Source organism: Arachis hypogaea, chromosome 9, assembly GCF_003086295.3.
Source record: "Arachis hypogaea cultivar Tifrunner chromosome 9, arahy.Tifrunner.gnm2.J5K5, whole genome shotgun sequence".
In the NCBI taxonomy this organism is placed as follows: Eukaryota; Viridiplantae; Streptophyta; class Magnoliopsida; order Fabales; family Fabaceae; genus Arachis; species Arachis hypogaea.
The window spans coordinates 98,232,918-98,252,723 of NC_092044.1; the positions used below are offsets into that span (position 1 = coordinate 98,232,918).

Consider the following 19,806-nt stretch of genomic DNA (forward strand, 5'->3'; position numbering starts at 1 on the left):
AAGGAATGGGAGAAAGCGAAGCCTGTTCGGAAGAGAGGTGTGAAAATAGCAATAGCAACGTTAGGCTGAGCGTCGGAAGGCGAGGCGCGTCGAACTGATCGGCAGAGGTGAGGACGGTGTCGGTTGGAGGATGCGGCGGCGTCGGTATGACCGGCGAGAAATTCAGTGACGCGAGAAAAATGACGGTGAGTTTTGGACGTGTATTGAAGGTTATGATAAGATTAGAAATAACCGTACATAGTGTGAATGAGTTTAAATACTAATCCTAATTTTTAAAATTTTAAAATTTAAAATTAAATAATTAATTAATAATCTAATTTTTAATTATAACTTTATTTTATTTTTTTAATCTGTTGTACATATTGTACACAATTAATATTTGTTCTCAATATTTTTTTAATTTTATATTTTTTAAAATAATTATTATTTTGTGTATTTTTTAAAATATCTAAACATATAATTTTTTTTATAAATTTTTTCGTGTTGGGCTCGGTTCATACACGAATTTAAAGATAAAAATTAAAAATCAGTTCCTACAAACGATATACAGATTGAGGTTTGAGCTGACGAATTTAGACTATTTTGACGATATTGGCGGTCTCGCTCCATACGATCAAATCGATTTGATAATAATTTTAAAAAGAAAAAAGAAAAAAGAAAAAAAAAAGAAAAAAAACACACTCGTTATTTCACATATTTGCTCCAATATGCTAATTGCCAACACACAGTCAGTAACAAAAAAACCAACGCTCTGAGACGAAAAGGGAAAGAGATGCACTTCAACTGTCCAGCATAACAACAACGCTCAATTCGCACAAAGCTGAAAGCTTCTTATTACTCTACCTTCTTCCCATGGTATTCTCTCTCTCTTTCATATGTGTTGTTCTTGATTGATCCATTTGAGTGTGTTTCTATGTCTCAGGATTATCTTAAAACCGCTCTTCCTTCTCAAATAATGTCTGAAAGAGGTTCCAATCTGGTTGTCATCAACCCAGGTACGCAGTAAAACATCCGTTTTCGCTCATCACCCTTTTGCTTATACCTCACTAAGAACATAAAAAAAAGTCTCAACTTCCTTGCCGCCCTTTACAATTCAGGCTCTGCAAATGTCAGAATTGGCTTGGCTTCACAGGATACCCCTTTCAATATCCCTCATTGCATTGCTCGCCACACTAAACAAGTTCCTAGGAGGAATGTCCAAGATCAGGTTTTTGTGATTCTCTGATTAATTATTTCTTTTATCTCACACTCTATATGATTTGTTACACCCTTTTCTGTTGGTATACGTTTTAGTATAATAGGATAATTATTGTTTTCTGTTTTTCATGCGTGTAGATGCTTAATAGTCAGATTACAACTGCACAGCATATGGAAAGGGAGAAGGCTTATGATGTTGTAAGTTATAACACATTGCAAAGCTGAAATTGAAATTTCTGTGTTGCTGTTTTGCTAATCTTGATTTTGTTGATATTTGAGATTGCATCAATATTGAAGATACCATTTCTTGATGAAGAAGCACCGAGTAATGCATTCCCTCGTAAGGTATATGGCATTTCCTAGTTTGCTTACATTCTAATCACCTGTTCACTATTTTTTCTTTCATGTACATTTCTTGATTCTTATGCTGTTGGAGTCTTTGTAATGTGAAAATGTTTTGACTTCCCTAAGCTTTCTGTTTGTGCATGAGACTACTAGTGTCCCCTTCAATGCATTCCTGTGGAGTGAAGTCTGGTAACTGTATTTTACTTCTTGTGTTGAAGCTTTTAAGCTGAAATGAGTAATGAACTGCTGAGCAGAAATATGTTGCAGACAAATGTACTATTTGTGAGGGAACATTGTTGTTCAATTGACCCCTTGGTGGCATTCTTATGTTTCGATAATGCTGGTACTTTTATTTATTCCCCTTAAGATAGCTTAAAAATGTGATGCTTAACAGGTGCGTTCATGCTCTAATGCAAGCATGTGCGCATACATTCACATTACACTACTTATAATTATATTCTTGTTTATTCCATATATGTTCAGTGTCATTAAGATTGCATGCCTGAAGATTTGCATTTCTACATGCTGGCCAAGTCACTGAATTAGTGACTTTTACGTTGTCTTAATACTATAAACTTCAATATAATTTTTGTGCAGATGGGACGTGTTGATGGACATAATCCACATATTATTAGGAAAGATTTGCCCTTCTCTTGGACTAATGTATATGAGGTTGCTAGTATGTCTTCAGCTTTAGGTAAACAGAAGTTTTACCTAGTACTTTGCTGTGTTCCTTGGTTTTAACTTTTAACTATAGCTTTGGGATATTTTTTAATGTAAAATTGTAAATTGGCTTGCCATTTGATTCATCTCATCTTTTTAACAAGGTACATAATGTGAGCGGCAAAGTGCCCATTTTGAGTATGATGTGAACAAATTAATGATAGAGCTGATAATTAAAAAATGTATTTCAATTATTATTTGAAAAGCCTGAAGATTAAGATATAGTTACTAAATAGGACCATTAGAATTGGATTTTTAATATAGTAGTGGGTATTGACCAGGGGCAGGGATAGAATTTTGCCCTTTCCTTGACTGGAGAATGAGTTTAGCTTTTTGGCTCCTTATGATCCATTATTAGAATTATGGACTTGCATAAGTTTATATGGTATTACATGTTGATTTGATATTAAATTCTCTATTACTATTACATAATTAGCTCTATATATACGAATTGGAATTTATAGAGACATCAAGTAAAGATGTGACTAGCGAGTCTTTGGATCCAAAAGAAGATACAGATTCAAAGGAGCTTCGCCTGAGTGAACGAAAATTCAGAGAGTTCATCTGTGGGGAGGAAGCACTAAGAATATCACCAGCAGAACCATATTGTTTAAATCGTCCAATCCGCAGAGGACATTTGAATATTTCCCAACATTATTCCATGCAGCAGGTACTTATCATTTTCAAACCATAATGCAGTGAATGAAAGTAATGTGAATTGGATACCTTTGTTGATTGATGGGATGGAAAAAAATATAGATAATATTTATCTTTGGAACTATGTAAGTTAATTTTTGCATCATAATGTAATGCCAAATGTTATAGGGAGCCTTGAATTAGTTGTATTGTTTAAATTGGTTATTATTAATATTTATGGATGCAACATAACAGTAAAGTCATTTGTGAAATATACATATTCCCTGCCTGTTTGTTCCTGAAAAGTTATGGCAAATGTTGAAGTTTTCTGAACTCCTGTAACTGTAGAATTATATGCTTTAACTTTAAAGAAAACAGATAATATACATGTTTCAGTAAAACAAGTGATTTGTTGTATTATTGTGTCTGTTTTAACCTAAAAGAATTAATCATAGAATAAAACAAAATGGGAAAAACAGTAGAAAGAAAAGTACTTCACTTACCAAGGATGCACTCGCTAAAACTCAGAACAAAGTGATAGTTATTGAACCACAAACAAGTATTGTTCATGAACTCAGAGAAGCACTAGTTACTTCTAAGAGTGGGAAAATTCATTGAAATGTCAATTGTAGGTATCACCAATACTGAAGTAGATGATGCTACAATTGAGGAAACTCACAATACAGATTTAAGCACTTTTTGGAGCTTAAAATGTTAGTATTGTCATTAAGATTTCTCTAGTGTGTGAAAATTCCACTTTGTTGCTCTTGCTGATATTACTTCTTTCTCCATCATAGCGTCACCAATGGCTATAGCTTTTTTAATACTTCTGTTACCAGTTGCATTCTTTGCTGATTCCCTTTTCTAGATTAGGATTGTTTGAATCTAAACTTCGACCTTTATGTCTGATTTATTGGGGTCCTTTATGTTGCCTATATAAGCTTTGTCTTGGTGATGATAGCATATTAATTAGAGTTCTGAAGTACTTTTTGTGATTTTATTTTGTCTCTTCCGTTCTACATCACTACCACTTGCCTATTTTGCAGGTACTCGAGGATCTGCACACTATATGGGATTGGATTTTAGTAGAGAAACTGCATATTCCTCGTAATGAAAGAAATATGTATTCTGCGGTTCTTGTGTTGCCAGAAACATTTGATAATCGTGGTATGTAGGACTTGATTTTCTAAAACTTGGAATGTTTCACCTTATGTTAAAATGATTAAGTAATTTAAGGAAAATGTATCTTCTAGTCATTTTAAATTTTAGATTCCTTAGTAGCTGCGTTTTCACACCCCTGCCATAGTCATTTTATTTGTTTGTTTTTGCCATGAACAGAAATAAAAGAAATGCTATCTTTAGTACTACAAGGTCTTTGTTTCGGCTCAGCAGTGGTGCACCAGGTGTGTGCCCTTCCATCTCTATGTTAGAATTTTATATTTTCAGTGCAGGATCATGCTACTCACATGAGATGCTGTCATTAACATTTTAAATTTACCTCTAGGGGTATATTGAACTCCCTTGATGTCATTAACTAGAGTTTAGATGGATACTGGTATTTTCCAGCAAGCTTTATTTAGTCTGATATTGGAATCAAGCATGATGGTGAATGAAATGAACTAATTGTGTCGAGCGAAGCTATTGTGGTCCTCAATTTGCTTGACTCTTCAAGAGATGCATTTTTTATATATAGCAATTTTGCAGTCACACAATGTTGCTAAACAATTTCTAAATGAAAGGCTTTATGTTGAATTCAATTTCCCAAGTTTTAACTTGCTTGCCCTATCCTTTTGTGCTTTGATGGCTAAAAAAAAAAAAAAAACCCTGTTCTACATCAGGGTTCATGATCTTGAAGGATGACAATATTTGATTATAGAATGATTGTGGTGGAGATCAAACACTAGAGAATATGATAAGTCACGCTTTTTGTGCATATAAGGGAGCTGGAAGGTCTTGTTATTTTCTGAGTTGGATTTCTCCATTACTTTCTAATGGCCTCGTATTGATTTGGTTGACCAGGAAGGTCTTGCTGCTGTTTTTGGAAACGGATTATCAACGGCATGTGTTGTAAATATTGGTGCGCAAGTGACATCACTGATATGCATAGAGGTAATTCCAATTGCAGCTTCTGTCTTCTACTTATTATTATTTATGTAACTTGTAACACGTATTGTTTATTGCTTACTACTTATTATGATTTAATTTATAATTCTAGTTCTCTACAATGATACAGAACATGACTAATTTTGGCAGTTATTTGTTTATTCTCTTGTTCAGGATGGAGGTGCACTGCCAACCACTGTAAAAACTTTGCCTTTTGGTGGCGAGGTACGAAACATGGTTTCTTACTTCCATTAAATAATTACTTCACGTCTTCTATAAACCCATTAAAGTAGTCACTAATAGTCTAATACTTGATCCAAGGACCAAGGGCAAACTCATAAAAAAGGCAGAGCTGTATATTTCATTTAAGAAAATTGCAACAATAGCATATTGTTGACAAGTACCTCATGTGACATTCATAAAGATTTAACTTTTCTGAAGCTTATGAATCTGCAACAAATCATTTCTATTAATTATATGTATAGTGGCCCAAACCAAATTCTTCACCTAACCTTATTAATCAAAAAAGGCTCAAATACTGGAAAGTATAGTTGGATTATGAGATAGAAACAAGAAGGATTTACTGTGATAAGATCTGTGGTTGACAACAAAGGTCTGATACCATCCTTAATGATAACTGACCTAAAGTTGACTCATATAATTCCTATAGTTGAAAACAGTCAGCAAAGTACATGGTGAAACATGTGTCTCATTTAATAAATGGTAAATTACACTGACACTGACCTTGAAGAGATCACACTTGATGCTCCTATATTTTATAACACTTGTCACTGACCTTTCCTATAAACATAACATTGAGGTCAGTATAAGTATAAAAAATCAAGAGGTGTCAAGTGTAATATCACTCGATCTCGGTGGAGGTCAATGTAAATCGCCCTTTAATAAATGAAACTTGTGCTTGTCAGTTTGTGTAATGATTGTATATCATGCAAATATGCAATACATTGTTCTATCTATTTCTCTGTGCAATGATTTTTATAGTTCCTTGTATTATGTAGCTGATATTATTCTGTATCCTAATTTTTGTTTTTCCAGTTAGTTTTTATTATTGTCTAAATATTAACTTCATATTTTCAGGATATATCAAGGTGCCTTCTCTGGACCCAAAGGCACCACCAGACATGGCCTCAAATTCGTACAGATATTTTGACAAAGCCTATAGATCTGTTAATGTTAAATCAACTTAAAGAGACATATTGTGAGATCAAAGTGAGTTGTTCTACTTTTTAGTTCAGTTGTAATTATTTCACCTTTCATTAAGTTTGCTGAAATTTCCTTTAGTGATTCAGATATCAACGTCATTTTGGGGTGCAACATGTCCATTTGTTCAAATTTTATATACATTATTATCGGGTTAGAAAATTAAATATGAAATTAATATAAAATGAATAATGATATTAAAACAATACCCTCAATTCCTCTCACTGTATTTTGTCCACATAATTTCTTTCTACTGCCCTTTTCTCTTTATTGCATTGCACTCATACATGATTCAGCGACTTTTTAGTTTCAGAAAGTGAATTGTAGTCGTGCCAAAGCTAAGCTGGGGGCATCTTGAACATGTGTAACTTGTGAAAATTAATCAACTTAGAATTGATCAGTGTTTTCTTTATTGGTGCTTGCTTCCTCCAAACATGGCTTCATTTTAAATCTTGTGTTTTCCTGTCTATAGGAGGGAGAACATGAAGCTGTTGCTGTAGTTCATTCTTACGAGGACAGAGCACCAGCTGGATCTCACAAGACAAGACTTACTGCTCTAAATGTGTGTATCCTCGGTTGAATTCTTTCTTCATTTTACTTCGCATGTTGCCTTTGGATAATGCTGACTATTATTGCTCAGGTTCCTCCGATGGGTTTGTTCTATCCTACGCTTCTTGTTCCTGATGTCTATCCTCCTCCACCTCGTACTTGGTTAGTGTATTACTGAAGTTTTCATGCTGTGTGCATGTTTGCAAACAAAATGTATGTTTACATAACCCTAATGGCATTGCCTTGCCAGGTTTAATGACTATGAGGATATGCTAGAAGAACCATGGCATATGGAATATACTCGTCCTGATACATTTTATCCCAATGTTGGTGGAGGAATACCAATGTGGGAAAGCTATCCAATTTTCGCAAGTAAGCCAAAAAGAGAAGAAAAAGTAGGCCTTGCGGAGGCTATTTCTAACTGCATTCTCTCAACTGGTAGCATTTTCATCCCTTTTTTCCTGTATTTATATGCGTAAATTTGAAGCCTTATTTAACTGTATGTTGCTGTATTCACAGGTCGCATAGACATCCAGAGAAAACTATTCTGTAGCATACAATTGGTGAGCTTTTTTGTGAACATTTGAGCTTAGTGTATTTGTGTTCTTAATATTACAAAATGATATGAAATAATTGACATTTGACACCTTTAAACAGACTGGTGGAGTGGCTTTGACAAATGGTTTAGTTTCCGCATTAGAAGAAAGGTTTGTCTTAATTTTGTTTGATCTTGTAGCGTATTTAAATGCTTTGTTACCAAATGATTGGCTGCAATACTGAAATTTGGGATGATAATTACTGTTTCTTCATAATTTTGCTTTCTAAATACGCTAACAACACATGGAAACCCATTATAACTTATAAGCACGTTATCATATTAACAATGTTGGCCTAAAAGTGGTATGATTAGTGCATGTGATTTTTCATTGATAGGTCATACGCAAGTAGAATCTTGGAAGAAAAATGCATTCGCATTGATTTAATGACCTCTAACATCAATTTGTTTCTTTTGGTTGTAACCAATTTTTTAGATTTGAGCAGTATTGGCCTCTCTATAGGATATTTCTGCTTTTTGTTTAACTCGTCCTGCTTAGCCTTTTTATATTTCGATAAATCATGTCAATCAGAAAATGCTAGTGTCTTGAAAGATCTTGTTATTATTATTATTATTATTTTGGTAAATATTAAGCTAATGGATCAATCTTGTCTTCCTTTATGCAGAGTCTTACATGCCATTCCTCCAAATGAAGCAATTGATACTGTGGAGGTTAGTTTCACATCCTATTTTGTGGTGTTGTCACTAATTTTGAATGGTGCAAGTTATTTGCATAATCATTATTGTTTAATTATTTATACCTGGTAATTGTTATAGATCTGCAATGTGTACCTGACATCTTTTGTTTTTTCTTTTCTTTTTCCGATAATGTAAAATTTTACAAAACCTCTCAATCAAGGGATGGTGAACTCATAGAGTTTGCACTACATCTCACAACTACCAAAACAGGAGAATCATATTTAAAAACAGACAAAAACAATATAAAAGAAATGAGAAATGATACATCACTACCTTTTGGTACACCTTGAAGTATACAACTTTCTTTCATTATATTCTCTTTTATAGTTGAAAATGGAAGATGTACACAAAGGTGTACTAAAAGATTAGTGCAAATAATACAACTCGAAAAGAAATTCAAAAGATATACACTTTCTTTTTTTGTTGAATATTGCAAGTTTCTTATGATGGACCTCCTACTAATGATACGTGGTTGATTTTGTCAAATGATATCTTTCTGGACATGGCACTCAGGTCTTACAATCAAGGATGAATCCAACATTTGTGCCATGGAAAGGCGGTGCGGTATGTTCAATTTGTTTGACCATCGTACTCAATCTTTATTAATTGAGAAATGCTTTCAAGTTAACACATTCTTGGTTGTTACTAACATATGGCTTTGCAGATTCTTGGAGTCCTTGATTTGGGCAGGGATGCTTGGATAAATAGAGAGGATTGGATTCAGAACGGGATTCATGTTGGAAGCAACAGAAAGTACAAGGATTCTTATTACATACAAGCTCAAGCAATGTGTTATTTGAATTCTTGAAAAGCTATTTTAGCACATTATTAGTAGTAGTTTCTCTTCTAACACTAAATTAATAAATGATTATTGCAAACTAACCACGTTTGAAAACTACCGATCCTTTTATCTGTGAATGTTTTGTGAATACTTGTGGAAATAGTCTCAATTTGATAAGGTAAGGTGGTTTGAAAGCTACTGGCTGTTTTGCTTGGGAAGGTGTTGTTAACAAGTGTGGAAATAGTCCCACATCAGGGAAGAGGAGTACCAGCGTGGGTATTGGTGTTCTATAAATAGGATTAGAAGGTAAACTCGAAAAATTAAAAGGGTCGGTTGGCTATGTATGCCACACTCATCCGAAGTTGGTGAGTGCTGTATGGCTATCAAGACATATGGCCGACATAATTTCTGGAAACCCATTAGGGTTGGCTCGCATTGGCCGACCCTCCTATGAAGTTTAAAATAATGGCTTATTTCTGTAAAATACTGTGTTTGAAGCCCAATTATGATAACACGAGATCAAATTTTGACAAAAATAATTCTTTTATAATTTAGAGTTAAATTTTGTCCTATGGAGTGATTTTATTATGGCAATAAATTTATCAATAAAGTAAGAAAGATACAAGAGAGAAAATAATAATACTGGATAAAGATAGCAGATCAAGAAGTTGATTTTCTTATATAGTAATTTTTTTTTCTTTGAATGGATTTGTTAAACACGATAAATGGAATTTACATTCTGCTTTTTGCATCCTACGAGAAATAAGAAAAAATATTAAAAAAAATACATTCCCTATTTTACGAAAAGAACCAACAATAATAATAAATTTTGCAACCTACAAAGCGTAAATAAAAGAATTAAAATAAATAAAATCCATTTTGCAGCCGGCGAACATGGCCATATTTTGAGAAATCGCCTATAATTAAAGATAACAAACGGGCTAAAATTTGTTGGTTCGATTCATGTAACCCATTAAAAAAGACAGGCTAAAATTTGTTGGTTCGATTCATGTAACCCATTAAAAAAGACAGGTTAGACTGAAAAATTAAGATCGTCACACGTCAAAAGTCCGCTTAATCTGCACTACTTAAATCGTGGGTTTTGGTAGAGCGGGACAGATTTAGGAATTTTTTGAAAATGTTCTAATTTAGTATTTTGAATTATGTTTTATATTTGATTGATTATGTGTTAAACTTGATGTTTAATTATATATTTTGGACCATATTTATTTTACTTTGGACAATGTTAGTTTTATCATTTTGTTTTAAAAAATTTGGTTTATGATTATGTTTATTACATATTTATAATTATAAAGTTTTTAATGTTTGTTAATTTAAAAATTATAATTTTTTATATATTTAGAAATCATAAATTTATTAAAATAGTTGTGAAATTATATATATTATTTAATATTTTTTTGGTAATTTATATTATTTAATACTTAATAATAAAAAAAATGAGATTTAGCGGGCTTGGCCTGCCAGCCTGCTATTAGGCAAAGCGGGGTAAAATTTTAAGACCACCTCATTAAACAGGACATGGCAAGCTAGCCCGCCAAAGGACGAGTTTTGGTGAGGCCGGACATACTTTCCACCCTTATTTATAACCTTTCTTTTAGGTATCTTACCAAATTAATCTCCAAAATAAAAATTTTAGAAGTTAATAGTACTGTTTTCTTTTCTTCTCTTTCCTTTTCTTTATATTATGTTCAGTTGTTTTCTTTATACAAAACAGCTTAAGTAGTTTCTTTTGGTTAGGCTAAAAGTGAGTCGAATTAAGTCGAGCTAAGCTCAGTGTAAATTTGGCTGATAAAAATTAAATTTGGTCTATGATTTAACTCATTAACAATTAAATCTATTTGTAAACTTCAAATTCGTCTCACAAAAAACTCATGAGTTGATTCGAGCTTACGAATCAGTCCAAATAACTTGAATATAATTTATAATTTTATATAAATAAAATATAAATTATATATAAGAAAAATTATCAATCATTTATGTTGTTTACCTATTAATTATAGATTATATTTTCTATTATCATTATATATAAAAATTATATGTGTATGTAAAACTATATATTATCATTATAAATTAAAAGGATAAAATTCATAATATATTATTAATATAATTGAACCCGTTCACGAGCTAATGAATTAAGTTTATCTTAATTCAAATCCTGTTCATTTAATATATTAATTTAAATTTAGGTTTGAGTTTAGTTTACAAAATCAGTTTATTGAGCTGCTAAAGAATTAAACTCAAACTTATGAGTGAACTTGACTCACTTCTATCCTTACCTTCGATCAAACAATTATTATTGGTTTTCCCAATCAAATAAATTGTTTTATTTTATTTTTCTTTTTATCACTTTTTTCTCTCGTGTCTGAACTTTGAAAGTTGAACTCAAACTCAAACTCTAGCAGATTATCTGGATTATAGAAAAGGAAGTCATTTCAATCACGTTGTTCATGTTTTTGAGTTCAAAGGTTTGCATTCAAAGCAAAGCCTATCTTTTTAGTTGTTTGTTTACTTGTCGTGAGTCAAGTTTTGAGGGAGGTAAAGTTTCTCTATTTCGTGCATTGAATCATGTTAAACCAACAACAATAATAAAGCCTCTCGATAGGCAAAATCTGTTACATGAATCAAACAGATACAAAATAAAATTGTTATACTGAATAGAAACTTCCTACAGAATAGAAATTGTTGCTAGTAACAAGCTATCTTCTCTATAGGTCGATGCCTTATTTTTGTCGGTCTTATAATGACGACTGTGCATAATGTATCCATGTAAATTATCTTTCGCCAGATCCAAAGTCAATTTATTTGGAAAATTAAATAAAATTATACTAACTTACTAAGTTTAGTGTTGTATGCTTAGGTTAAACTTTATATGTGTGATATTTGGTCATTTTATGCTGCAAAATTCTAGATGATTCTAGTTTGTCCTAGAAATCTAGTCCAACGTTGGAGTATTTGTAAGATAATTTGTTAAATGACATTAGTGTCCCTAAACCAATGGGCCAACTTGGCCAATGGATTTTGACAATGATATAGAAGAGGTACTAGTCAGACTTAGACTTATTTTTTATTAGTACCCGGTGGAAACTTATGTAATAATGATAACCATCTGTGTTTCAAATGATTTTTTTTACTTATTTTATTTTTTCTTCTAATTCAATTGTGCATATAAAATTTTATGCAATTTTTCACTTCGTATCATTATATCCTTTCCATTTGAGGTGGTGGACGAGAAAAATAGAGATATATTAAACTATATTTTTATTATAATTTGGAAAAAAATAATGAAATATAAATTTTTGGTTAAATTATCCATTTAAATTGGTTTGGTTTTAATATTATTTATTTGTCCTTTTTTTACTTTTGGTTTCAATATGTCTATTATACAACTCGATCTTTTAAAATAATTTAGTGTGGGACTATATAAATCGTTTTAAGCCAAATTGATTTATTATATATATATATATATATATATATATATATATATATATATATATATATTTTTTTTTTTTTTCGTTGACACATTTATTAAGAGAGAGGAAACACTATATATATCGATTTTAGTTAAGACGATTTATCATAAAACGAGCATAATAATAAATTGGTTTCAGCTAAATCGATTTAGTAGGATGGTGTCCTCTATATAAATCACCTTTCATTTTAATAAAATGGAAAGAATATATAAAGAGTACGCAAAGATAATAAAATTGTAAAAGAATAATGAAAGAAAAGATAAAAATAAATAAAGCATTGGTTTATGAAAAATAAAAATAAATAAATATAAGATAAAGATAAGATAAGATAAAGACTAAAATTATAATTGAATGTGTATTCTGTTGGGCTGAATTTGTGAGCCGTGATACGTCTTTATTGTTGTTATGGACTAAGGTGGAAGAGTGGTTTAATACGCCTCGCAAGATATCAAGAGCACTAAGCTTATTCAGATTAAGATGGAAGGGTTGAAAAGACAAAGGTTTGGTGAAGATGTCAGCTAGTTGTCCAGAGGAGGGAATTGGGAGAAGTTTCATCACTCCAACTTGAGCTTTTTGTCGAACCAAGTGACAATCAACTTCTAAATATTTGGTCCGTTCATGAAAAACCGGGTTAGCAGCATTATCACAATATAAAACTGGTGGGCGGATAAGAGAGATGCATAAAAATTGTAACACATTTAGTATCCAATAAAGTTCACAAGTTGTGTTGGCAAGTGCACGATATTCTGCTTCCGTGGATGAGCGGGCAATGGTGGTTTGTTTCTTGGTCTTCCAAGAGACTAAAGAACTGCCTAAGAAGAAACAATAACCTGTTAAAGATCGCCGAGTGTCAGGACATCCGGCCCAATCGGAGTCACTAAAGCCGAGAAGCTGAATTTTTGATTTCCTTGGAAAAAAAAGTCCTTTGCCGGGACTAGTTTTCAGATATCGTAACACATGCTTGGCAGCTTGAAGATGAGATTCAGTAGGAAATTCCATTAATTAACTTAATTGTTGAGTGGCATACATGATGTACGGTCGAGTAGTGGTGAGATAGATAAGACGACCAACCAAACGGCGATATACAAAAGGGTCAGATAGCAGGGAACTTTTGTCTTGATATAGTCTTGTGGTACTATCCATTGGAACAGAGGCACTTTTAGCGTTTAATAAACCAGAATCCTCCAAAAGATCAAGACAATATTTTCTCTGAGATAAGCAAATTTCCTTCACTCAATCTCAATACCCAAAAAATATTTTAATGGACCCAAGTCTTTAATTCGAAAGTGTTGGTGCAAAATAGAGTTAATGGCAGCAAGTTCAGAAATGGAATTGCCAGTGAGAACAATATCATCAACATAGACTAAAAGGATAGAAATTTGATCACCAATGAATTTAACAAATATACCATAATCAGATGAGGTCTGCTGATATCCATGAGATAGCAAAATATAAGAAAGTTTGTCATACCACATACGACTAGATTGTCGCAAATCATACAGTGACTTTAGTAGCTTACAGTATTGATTCGGTTGAGGAGATGTAAATCCGAGTGGCAGAGTCATATAAACACCCTTAGAAAGATTCCCATGTAAGAAAGCATTATTGACATCCAACTAATGTATGGGCCAATGCTTCATAGAAGCTAATGCCAAAACTAATCTGATGGTGGCAAGCTTGGCAACAGGAGAAAAAGTTTCCAAAAAATCAACATCTTCAGTTTGAGTGAACCCTTTAGCTACAAGGCATGCTTTATATCGATCAACTGAACCATCAGGCTTGTGTTTGATGCGATAGACCAATTTACAGCCAACCGGCTTAACCCCTGTAGGGCAATCAACAAGGCGCCAAGTTTTGTTCAACTCAAGAGCATCCAACTCATCTTTCATAGCACTACGCCAATTAGAGTGTTGATTGGCGTCCTTAAAAGACTTTGGCTCAACGTCAGAATGTAGAGATAAAAGAAATTTTTTATGTGAATATGAAAGAGAAGAAAAAGACATGAGTGAAGATAAAGGATACTTGCACTTTGAGGGAGATTGATTTGTAGAGATGGGAGAGAAATTACACAAGTAATCAGAGAGATATGCTCGAGGTCAGTGAGGCCGATCAAAATGACGAGGATGGGGTTGCTCAGGTGGTGAAGAAGGTGACGGGGGATGAGAAGGTGATGGTGGACTGGTGTCTAGCACGGAAGAAGAGAAGGGTGTGTTCCTTGAGAGAGATTCGGTGGTCACAGGTTCAACTTGGTTAGGAAATGACAGTGAGAAAGAAGGAGAGGTTGTTGGAGAAAATAAAGAATTAGATGGAGTTGGGTCAATGGGTATGGGTGAGGGTTCAACTGGAAGACTAACTGAATCTTGTTTTTGAGAAGGCGTGTTTCAACTAAAGTAATAAAATTTTATACATGATTTTTCCACTTCTCCTTTTGATTTTAATAAAATAACCCATGTAAAGCGGCTAAAATCATCAACAATAGTAAAAAATATTTATGATTATGAATAGAATTTTGTCGAAACAGACCCCAAATATCAAAATTTAATAAATCAAAACTTGCATTGGCTTTGTTAAAACTTTGAGAAAATGAAAGTTTATTTTGCTTAGAAAGATGACAAATGTCACAAGTCTCATCATGATGCATAGAGATAAAAGGAAATTGTTTATGTAAATGATTAAGTCTTTGTCCAGAAAGGTGTCTTAAACGAAAATACCATATATTTAAAGGTGCAATGGGTGGGGATTGGATGGAATTTATGGAATGTGTAGTGGATCGATTTTTACCGAAATTGGGTTCAAAGATATATAATCTATCTCTCATTCTTCCCAAATCAACCGTCCCCAAATTGTTGCTCTATAGAGTGCAAGAAGAAGATGAAAAAGTGAGTTCACATATGAATGCTGAAATAATTTTTGAGATAGAGATAATATTAAAGTTGAAATGAGGTAGATAAAGAACATCATGAAGAACCAATGATGGTGAAAATTGAACAATGCCTTTATAAAAAACAGTAATTTGAGAACCATTTGGTAAATGAACAATAATAAGAGAAATTTGTGCATAAAAAGTAAACCAAGACAAATTTGATGCAATGTGATCTGTGATACCAGAATCAATGATCCAAGTGTTCAAGAATGAACCTCGATTTAAAAAGTTGTTAACAATAGAAAAAGTATTGAAAGAACAAATATAATGAGTAGTTGGACTTGACAAAAGTTCAAGTTGATTTGAAGGACGAGCTTCTTTATTGGAAGGAAGAGCCATGAAAAAAAGTGATGGGCTGACGAAAGGTTCAAAAAAGGCTCCAGATGAAATTGCTGGTGTGCCCTTTCTCCTTGATCTAGGACAGAGTAGAGATGTTGATTATTAGTTTTAGAATAATTGTGATCGTGTTCATGTAGTTACAAGTAAGATTATATTAGAATTTGTGGTATATGTTGTACAAAGTTATTGATAAAGCTATAGATAAATTTATATATAAGGCTACAATTTGCTATTGGTATGGATAAATTTTTTATAGACAATGGTGAATTTGCCTTAAGTCTAGAGTTTTTACATATGTTATGCACTTTAAATTAGAATTTGTAATAAATTAGTATTTATCGTTAATTATTTTTTAAATGTAATGTTTGAATGAAACAAGTTTTTTATGGTTTAACTAATTGTTGTAATTAGATTAATTACATATAGCATACTGAGCATGAAAATATTATTGTGTGATGCGCCCAACTCGTTGTATTAAGATCAAAAGGTATCAGAATATGTCTCTTCACGATCGTATCATTTCCTACTTTGAGGCTACTAGAGTGTATCATCTGATTAGGTTCAACGACCATTGGTTTAAGTTGAATGAGCCTCTGATTAGTACATTCATTGAATTGTGGCATCCTAAAACTCACACGTTCTATATGCCATTTGCTGAGTGCACTTTTACGCTACAGGACAGGAGGCCTACCAGTTCGGTTTGAAACCTTCCTATAACTTGGTTTGAAACCATAACTATCCCCTGTTGAATCTTGTAGCACCTTTATCGAGATAGTCACATCTGTCTTGACCATCAAAAAGATAAACGAACATATCATATGATGATCAGGTTTTCTGTGATCACTTGACAAGTCAGTTGCTAAATATGTGTAAGGTTATTATATCTTCTGAGCTTTTAAGTACCTTTTCTTTATTGATGAGTAAATCCGAATCAATTAATTGCAACCGTTTTCAAATTCTTTGTACTTTTTATAGTACTTGATGTAATCTGATTCTCACACATGATATTTAACCCTCACAACTTGACACTTAGTACAACTTCTTTTTTGCTCGGGAACGATGGACTAAGTTAAAACTCATTTGGATTTGAGACATCTTTGTGGATCCACATGCCCTTAACCAAATTGTATGTCCAAAAATTCTTATTGTGCCATTTTCTCCAAGTTTAAGGTTGATACGTAGGCAGGTATTGTTGTCTTTCAGAACTTGATGGACTTTCTCGCCTTGCAAGAATTTCACTTAAATCCTTATCGTTATAATTACTTTTCATGTCAGGCTCCTCGTTCTCGTCATGATCATGCAAAGCATCTTCTCTTGAATATGCTTCTATGCCATCTATAGTTGGTAGGAGAATATTATGAGTATTTGCCATCACAATCGCAAGCTTGCCAAAGATATAATTTTTTTAGATATCACAAGCAACATTATTGTTGTGGTTTAAATCAATTACAAAGGATGACGATGCCATCAATACTACGTCTGGTGCAAGTGTGCAACCATGGTCTTGAAGTAGAAGCTCCACTCAAAGTAAAATTGAGAATTTGAAACAGATCCTCCAAACTCCCAACCACATCCACAAACTTAGTATACAATCTAGTTACCCTTATTAGAATATCATAATTAGGGAACAAAATTAGGAAAATATCAAAGAGAATTAGAAAAAAATCAATGTAATTTATTATGATATTATTCTATAACGAGCATACTCTTAGCGTATTCTTGGTTTATATATTGGTAAGAACCTTGTAATCATAGATGAAAAATATGAATAATAAAAATAATATTTTTTTAAATAATTCTTCGTTTCTTTTCTAAACTCTTTGTACTATGGTAACATGGTATCAGAGCAGAGCTAAATTCTAGGGACTCAAAATTCTAACGAATTGACATTACAAGTTGCAAATATGCTACGCAATAGTTTTGGCATGAGATCATCACAAACCAATTCTGACAATTTGTCAATTGGTTTCAAACTAAACGGATATAATTAACCATTATAAGCAACTCTGATGAAAACAGCAATTGGTGGAAGAAGAAAGAAGAAACACACCAAAGAAAATTACTCTAAGACTGTGGCTTACACAGATTGGTAGAAAAACAATCTCAAGTGATCGAGAAATTAGAGTAAAGGAGCCGCCGCTGTGAGCATCTCAGAGGTCACCAGCAGAGGTGGCAAGGCCAACGAGAGAAAGCAAGTCACGATGGCAAGGCAACAACGATAAGGACAAGGACTACCGAATTCCTTGGCTGCTCAGCTTAGACCGCAACTCAATATAAAGGGGAGACCCAAAATCAGAATCCAATTAAAAAGATAAATGAATGGATTTTCGATTGTGTCGCTACCGATACTATGATTCATTACCTCTATGATTTTAACAGCTTGACTATATTCTTAAAAACTCATATTGAAACAACTAGTGGAGAATTAATTGATGTTAAAGGAGGAGGCTCCATTATTTTTTCAAAATAATTAAAATTAAAAAATTGCTTCTATGTCCTTGCACTATCATAAAAAATATTATCTGTTAGCTAAGTAACAAAAGAACTAAATTGTGTGGTACTCATGTACTCTACCTTTTGTCTTTTATAGGACATTCTTACGAAGGAGATCATTGGGCGTGGTACTGAGCTAGAAGGCCTTTACTACGTTGATGAAGTAGCACAAGGGTCATGCCATGCTTGCTCACGGAATGGTTACTAGGCAACTTTGGTTATGGCACAGGCGTCTCGGACATCCTTCATTTGGGTACCTCAAGTTTCTCTTTCCTAATCTTTTTACAAGTAGTACTGAACCCCTCAAACGTGAAACTTGTATTCGTGCAAAAAATCACAGAGTTTCTTTTCCTACAACCAACACTAGAGTCATTTCTATTTTTTCACTAATACACTCTGATGTGTGTGGCCCAGCCCCTATTTTCTATAATAATTTTCAATATTTTGTATTATTTGTGGACAATTTCTCTCGCATGACTTGAGTATATTTTTTAAAACACAAATCTGAAGTACTTGATAAGTTCTTTGCTTTCTACCAAATGATTCAAACTCAATTCAACAAGAAAAGCTAAGTACTTCGCTCAGATAATGGTGGAGAATTTATAAACCAATCAATGCGTGATTTTTTTTTTATGAAAAATGATCTTATCCATCAAACTTCCTGCCCAAATACACCCCAACAAAATGGTGTGGCTGAGCGAAAAAATCGTAAGTTACTTGAGATGACTCGAGCCATGCTTTTTGATGCACAAGTTCCAAAAACTTTTTGGCCTGAAGCTATAGCGACCTCTGCCCACATACTAAATTGCCTACCTACCCAAGTTCTCCACCACAAAACACCCTTACAACTCTTGGCTACTCAGACTGCAATCCTGCCTATTCTAACCTTACCACCTCGACTATTTGGATGTTCTGTCTTTGTCCATATCCCCAAAGTCAATAGAACCAAAGTTGATCATTGTGCTGAAAAATGCGTTTTCGTTGGGTATGCTACACACCAAAAGGGATATAGGTGCTACAATCCAATCACTTATCACTCATCGTATTCATGTGACCATGGATTGTGATTTTTTAGAGTCTGAATTTTACTTCAGCAGCCAACATGACATTTAGGGGGAGAACAATAATGAACCACCAAGTTGACTAAATAACCTTTGTTGCCCAGAAACTGCTCAAACAGAGTAAGTAGATGGAGCCACCGAGCATATTTCACTCAACGTAAAAATAACTCGGTACATACAACCAGTGAGAATCCTTTTGAGAATGTCAGACAAAAGATAAGTAATTGTCAATCTGATAATTTACTCCCTGTATTTAATGAGACCATTAACAATAACAGTATAGCAGTGGAACATGAAGAACCAGAGCCTAATACCTTTATTCTTCCTCCAAGAAGAAACAGAAGGATGCCTCCTGATCGGTACTCACCAGAACATGTTTTCCCTAACTCAAGATACCCGATAAGAGTGGCTAGAGAAGGAATAGCAAATGTTGCAAAGGCTTTTTCCACCAGACTCTTAATAGAAGACATTCCAAGAACTGTCCGAGAAGCCAATGAGAAAGCTGAATGGCGAAAAGCCATGAATACAGAAATGAAAGCTCTAGAAAAGAACGGAACTTGGAAGAAGTGTATCCTACCGACAGAAAAAAAGCCAGTCAGGTGCAAATGGGTTTTCACCATTAAACACAAGGCAGATGGCACTATTGAACG

At 33.4% G+C, this 19,806-nt stretch overlaps 1 protein-coding gene and 1 non-coding gene across 4 annotated transcripts; both read left to right on the forward strand.

Annotated features, from left to right (window-relative positions):
• The first annotated feature begins 574 nt into the window (after positions 1-574).
• Positions 575-9,298, forward strand: LOC112711301 (actin-related protein 9). 3 transcript variants are annotated; one of them, XM_072203288.1, is made up of 21 exons: positions 735-855; positions 923-995; positions 1,098-1,207; positions 1,336-1,395; positions 1,477-1,542; positions 1,761-1,885; positions 2,140-2,239; positions 2,730-2,935; positions 3,948-4,068; positions 4,240-4,304; positions 4,921-5,010; positions 5,179-5,229; positions 6,103-6,234; positions 6,698-6,787; positions 6,866-6,936; positions 7,025-7,212; positions 7,294-7,337; positions 7,432-7,481; positions 7,996-8,041; positions 8,582-8,632; positions 8,733-9,298. In XM_072203288.1, the coding sequence occupies exons 6-21, from the start codon at positions 1,880-1,882 to the stop codon at positions 8,874-8,876; spliced, it is 1,455 nt and encodes a 484-aa protein (XP_072059389.1). In that variant the 5' UTR covers positions 735-855; positions 923-995; positions 1,098-1,207; positions 1,336-1,395; positions 1,477-1,542; positions 1,761-1,879; the 3' UTR covers positions 8,877-9,298. The 3 variants fall into 3 exon arrangements, with proteins under 3 accessions (XP_025619711.1, XP_072059389.1, XP_025619710.1); XM_025763926.3 differs by lacking the exon at positions 1,761-1,885 and having other exon boundaries at positions 575-855; XM_025763925.3 differs by lacking the exon at positions 1,761-1,885 and having other exon boundaries at positions 748-995.
• LOC112713738 (U11 spliceosomal RNA) lies at positions 9,171-9,299 on the forward strand. The gene has a single exon (XR_003158707.1). It is a non-coding gene; the product is annotated as a U11 spliceosomal RNA (small nuclear RNA).
• The last annotated feature ends 10,507 nt before the right edge of the window (positions 9,300-19,806 follow it).

What these genes read in the sequence shown, in the direction of transcription:
- LOC112711301 (XM_025763925.3), top strand. Translation starts at nt 914, where the DNA reads ATGTCTCAGGATTATCTTAAAACCGCTCTTCCTTCTCAAATAATGTCT. An exon ending in GCTCAGCAGTGGTGCACCAG is followed by an intron (nt 4,305 to 4,920) that starts GTGTGTGCCCTT and finishes TTGGTTGACCAG; the next exon opens with GAAGGTCTTGCTGCTGTTTT. An exon ending in TGCCATGGAAAGGCGGTGCG is followed by an intron (nt 8,633 to 8,732) that starts GTATGTTCAATT and finishes ATGGCTTTGCAG; the next exon opens with ATTCTTGGAGTCCTTGATTT.